A 5427-nucleotide genomic window follows, 5' to 3' on the forward strand; every position below is an offset into this window, starting at 1 on the left:
CTTTGAGGGAACTCCTGGGAGTCCTATTCTGAGCCCAAACCCGCAGAAAGCATCCCAGAAGAAGGAGTGATGGACAATAGAACAATTCTATAGCTCACTTTTGCAACACCGTCTTAATGAAGAGGAACCAGTTTGCAAGAATCTTTTTGAATTGCAAAGGCAGATGCTGATCCAGATTGTGATCCCAATTCTGGGATCACATTCAGATCTGCAAGTTTCACTCCAGAGTCATTCATCTCAAAATCACGGCTGTCCCCAGGAAGATAATATCTTGCAAAAGGTCCTCCTTAGCGCTCCTTTAACTTCATTGTTCCTCAGGCTGTAGACAACTGGGTTTAACAACGGTGTGAGGATGGTGTAGCAGAGGGACAAGAATTTGCTGGTACTGGGTGAACTACTGGACTTGGGCTGGAAGTAGGTGAGACCAGCCGTGCTGAAGAGCAAAACCACCACAGTGAGATGTGAGGAGCAAGTAGAGAAGGTTTTATGCCGCCCCTCAGCAGACGGCATCTTCAGGATTGTGGCCAAAATGCAAATGTAGGACCAAAGTATCAGTGCAAATGGGATCACGACAAATAATACAGTTGAGGTAAGGGCTTCAATTTCAATCATGTAGGTGTTTCCACAGACCAGCTCAAGTACAGGTGGAGCATCGCAGAAGAAATGGTCAATCTCATTAGACGGGCAGAACGGGAGATTAAATACCCATGTGACATGCATTAGTGTCACAAGGCTGCTGCTTAGCCATGCAATGCCCACAAGCTGCATGCAAACACCTTTGTTCATAATGGCAGTATACACCAGCGGGCGGCATATGGCCACATATCGGTCATATGCCATCAGGGCCAGCAGGCAGCACTCTGTGCCACCTAGGGAGATGAGGAAATACATCTGTGCAGCACAGCTGGAAAATGAGATGGTTTTCTCCCTGGTGAGGAGGTTGACCAGCATTTCAGGGATGGTAACTGAGGTGTAGCAGATCTCCAGGAAGGACAAGTTCCGGAGAAAAAAATACATGGGGGTGTGAAGGGCTGGGTCAGCAAATGTTATAAGAACTATGAGAGCATTCCCCAGCAGGATGATCATGTACGTAACTAGGACCAACACAAAGAGTAAAACTGGAAGGTTGGAGAGACCAGAAAATCCCAGGAGGATGAACTCAATTGCAGTGGATTGGTTTCTTCCTTTCATGTCATCAGGATGTTTCACCGCCTAAAAAAGGGAAAAGGCTCTCAGACACCATGATGGTGGGAAACCTTATAAAATAGATAGATATGAAGCACCATGTCCCTGGATAGGTTATTGGCTGCAGGAATTAGACCTGAGACCTCTGGAACTTAAAACATGAACCTCTACTGTCTATGCTAAAAAAGCCATCTCTGTTAGCCAACTCCCATCAACCTCTATGTGGCCCAGTCACCAGCAGAGGGGGACACAGCTCCACACTCAGTGTGCATGGGTTACAGATAGATGAGCTAATACTGGGATAGATGGATATTTAGATTATTGAAGGGAGGAAAAGTACTTTCTTCAGTCTGAATATAGGTGGCCTCATTCATTTCAAGTATATGGGCCTAATTCTTCTGTCATTTACAGCTCATGTCAATAAAGAATAACCCTATTAAAGTCAATGGTGCTAATTCTGATCTCTTCAGGAGTAACTTCTGTGACGGATTGGATCACAGAAACCCCCCTGGGATCTGCCAACCGATGTGCCAAGACTACTTCTCCCCCTGCCTTCCCTGCTAGCACAGGACTTCAGCACCCTGTCTTGCTGAGCCAGACACTCCCGTCTGCTCCAGCAAAGACCCAGGATGTGAATTACTTGCCCCAAAGCTGCAGGTTTACTGAAAACAGCTCACAGAAGTGTGCTCGTCTTTAGCACTCAGATGCCCAACTCCCAAAGGGGTCTAAACCCAAATAAATCCATTTTACCCTGTATAAAGCTTATACAGGGTAAACTCATAAATTGTTTGCCCTCTTTAACACTGATAGAGAGATATGCACAGCTGTTTGCTCCCCCAGGTATTAACACATACTCTGAGTTAATTAATAAGTAAAAAGTAATTTTATTAAATACAGAAAGTAGGATTTAAGTGGTTCCAAGTAGTAACAGACAGAACAAAGTAAGTCACCAAGCAAAATAAAATAAAATGTGCAAACCTATGTCTAATCAAACTGAATACAGATAATCTCACCCTCAGAGATGCTTCAGTAAGTTTTTTCCTTAGACCAGACACCTTCCAGGCCTGGGCACAATTCTTTCCCCTGGTACAGCTCTTGTTCCAGCTCAGGTGGTAGCTAGGGAATTCTTCATGATGGCTTTCCTCCTTTGTTTTGTTCCACCCCTTTTTGTATAAGGTGGGAATCCTTTGTCTCCCTCTTGGTTTCCACCCCCCCTCCCCACTGGAAAAGCACCAGGTTAAAGATGGATTCCAGTTCATGTGACATGATCACATGTCACTATAAGACCCCCAAGCCTCCATTCCTCCCAGCCTGACTCCCAGGAAGGCTTGCTTGCAAACAGAGCCGCAGTCCATTGTCCTGGTTGATGGGAGCCATTAAGATTTCAAACCACCATTAATAGCCCATAATTTGCATAATTACAATAGGCCCTCAGAGTTATATTTCATATTTCTAGTTTCAGATACAAGAGTGGTACATTTATACAAATAGGATGATCACACTCAGTAGATTATAAGCCTTGTAATGATACCTTACAAGAGACATTTTGCATGAAGCATATTCCAGTTATATTATATTCACTTATTACCATATTTTTATAAACCCATATAGACTGCACAATTTCACAACTTCATCCAAATTACCAGAGTGGCCCTTGTATAAATTCAATTGAGGAGGCAGCAAACTCAGACCTTGTGCATAAGATGACCAAAAAAAAAAAGTTTAAAAGAAAAAATCAGTACAATTTGCACCAATTGGTCATGGTAGTTTTTGTGGAAAAATGACAGTAACTCACATGCAAGAGGAAGTGTTGGAGAAAAACAGCAGAAAGGAAGGAGTAAAAATCCCCTTCTGTCTGCTTGGCAGGAATATCACTCTCAAATCTGCCTCCAGTTACACCCATGTATATCCAGAATCACTATTGATCCAAGTTCAGAGGAGTGATTCTACATTGTCAGTAGTGTAAATTAGAGCTTGGTGAAATTTTTCAGACAAATAGTTTATTCACTGAAAACCGCAGACTGACGTTCATGCAGAGTTCTCCAAATAGTTTTCATGGAACCAAAACAGTGGAAACATTTCGGCAATGTCAAACAGAAATGTTTAATTTCATTTTGATCTAGAATGTTGTGTTTCATTTTTCAGGGCAAAGTAAAATAAAGAATTCACAAAATACCAAGGGGAGGTGATGGCGGTTTCTTCTTTATAATCTTTACCCTAGTGGTTAGGGGACTTGTGAGCAATGTGCGAGACCCACATTTGATTCCCCAGTGTGCCTGAAGTGAAGAAGGGGTTTGAAGTTGGGATACTGGAGGAGAGCCCTAACCACTGGGCTATGGGGCAGCTCTCTCTCTCAAACTCTCCTCCTGAATCTGTTCTGTTTTGTATAATCTATTGCAGCAAAGGGAGTGTCATCCTTGGTCTCCCCTCACTCAAGTGAGCACGTTAACCACCAGGCTACAGCGTCATTTTCATTCTCTGGCTCAACTGGCCCTGCAGGGTGCTAAGTGGTTTGTGCATAGGGCAGCGTGCTCCCACCTCCTTTTAAGAGTGGGAGAAGCACAAGATACCATCCCAGGACAGGGAAGGGTCGGAGACCCAAAACATGACGCTCTCAGAAAAGGCACAAGATGCAGCTAGCACTGTAACTGTGAAACTCACACACATTAGTTAGTATTGCAGTGCAGCTACGTTGGTCCCAGGATATTAGAGAGAAAAGGTGGGTGAGGTTCAACAGAAGCTGATTCACCTATGTTTTCTCTCAAACATTAATTAGTTAATTCAACCACCCTATAGCACGGGGGAAGGGGGAACATGTTTCCCTCTGTTTCCCACTCCATTTTAAATCAAGACTGGAAGTTTTTATAAAATCTCTGTTCTATGAATTATTTCGGGAAAGTTCTCTGGCCTGTGTTCTGCAGGAGGTCAGATTAGATGATTACAATGGTTCCTTCTGGCCTTGGCATCTATGAATCTATGAACTGAGACATGAAGAGATTTACCCAGGTGTGTAAAGTTATTTCAATGTCTTCCTGGCTTTTATTTTTAAAGGGACAACACATGGCTTTCTGCCACCTAAACTCCTTTGACAATCCCAGCTTGGATGCATATGTAATGGGATGAAGAGTAACACTGAAAATAGTCTAATGCCATTCTATCTGCTAACAAGATATCTCCAAATAGAATGTTGTGTTCTGATTCTGCTAGCCCCATCTCAAAAGAGGATACAATAGAAATAGAGGGAGTTCAGATCTGGACAATAACAAGATTACAAGAATGGAACAATTTAAAATAATACACATTGGAAAACATAATCCCAACAAAACATATAAAATGATGGGGTCTAAATTTACTGTTACCACTCAAGAAAGAGATCTTGGAGTCATTGTGGATAGTTCTCTGAAAACATCCATTCAATGTGCAGTGGCAGTCAAAAAAGTGAACAGAATGTTGGGAATCATTAAGAAAGGGATAGATAAGATAGAAAATATAGAAAATGCTTATGGGAAGGGGGTAGGTTTAGAAGATAATATAAAGAAAGAACAAGTTAAAAATCACTTAGAAAGGTTAGATGCCTGCAAGTCACCAGGGCCTGATGAAATGCATCCTAGATTACTCAAGGAGCTAATAGAGGAGGTATCTGAGCCTCTAGCTATTATCTGTGGAACTCTTTGCCACAGAATGTTCTTAAGCCCAAAACTATAATAGGGTTCAAAAAAGAACTTGATAAGGGATGCAAAACCATGCTCTGAAGAGTCCCTACCCTCTGTTTGCTGGAAGCTGGGAACGGGCAACAAGGGATGGATCACTTGATGATCACCTGTTCTGTTCATTCCCTCTGAAGCATCTAGATCAGTGGTCCCCAACATGGTGCCTGTGGGTGCCAGGGCGCCCGCCAGGGCATTTTGTGTGCCCGCCTAATGCCCAGCAGGGGACCTGCCGGGGACAGAGAACTCAGGCTGCGGGCGCGGTGTTCTCTGTTCCCGGCAGGTGCGGGGCTTGCCTAGTTCCCAGCAGAGAAGAGAATCTGGGGCCCCGCGCCTGCTGGGGACAGAGTACTCCGGGGCTGCGGGCACCAGTGTTCTCTGTCCTCGCAGCTTCTCTCCGGCTTCTCTCTGGATTCATATATTATATAACATTAAATATGTTTTTTGTATTATTTAATGTACAAATACAAAATAAGCCTTGTAAAATTGTTGGCGCCCACCACGCTCTTCTGAAAACATGAATGTGCTACTGGTC

General features: G+C 43.4%; 1 protein-coding gene across 1 annotated transcript; it reads right to left on the reverse strand.

Annotated features, from left to right (window-relative positions):
* Positions 1-243: 243 nt before the first annotated feature.
* LOC123347424 (olfactory receptor 10A4-like) lies at positions 244-1191 on the reverse strand. The gene has a single exon (XM_044984841.1). The coding sequence runs from the start codon at positions 1189-1191 to the stop codon at positions 244-246; it is 948 nt and encodes a 315-aa protein (XP_044840776.1).
* Between the last annotated feature and the right edge of the window lie 4236 nt (positions 1192-5427).

Source organism: Mauremys mutica, chromosome 13 (genome assembly GCF_020497125.1).
Source record: "Mauremys mutica isolate MM-2020 ecotype Southern chromosome 13, ASM2049712v1, whole genome shotgun sequence".
Lineage (NCBI taxonomy): Eukaryota > Metazoa > Chordata > Testudines > Geoemydidae > Mauremys > Mauremys mutica.

Bases quoted from the DNA above. Each gene is read 5' to 3' on its own strand.
- LOC123347424 (XM_044984841.1), bottom strand. From the start codon at position 1,191: ATGAAAGGAAGAAACCAATCCACTGCAATTGAGTTCATCCTCCTGGGA.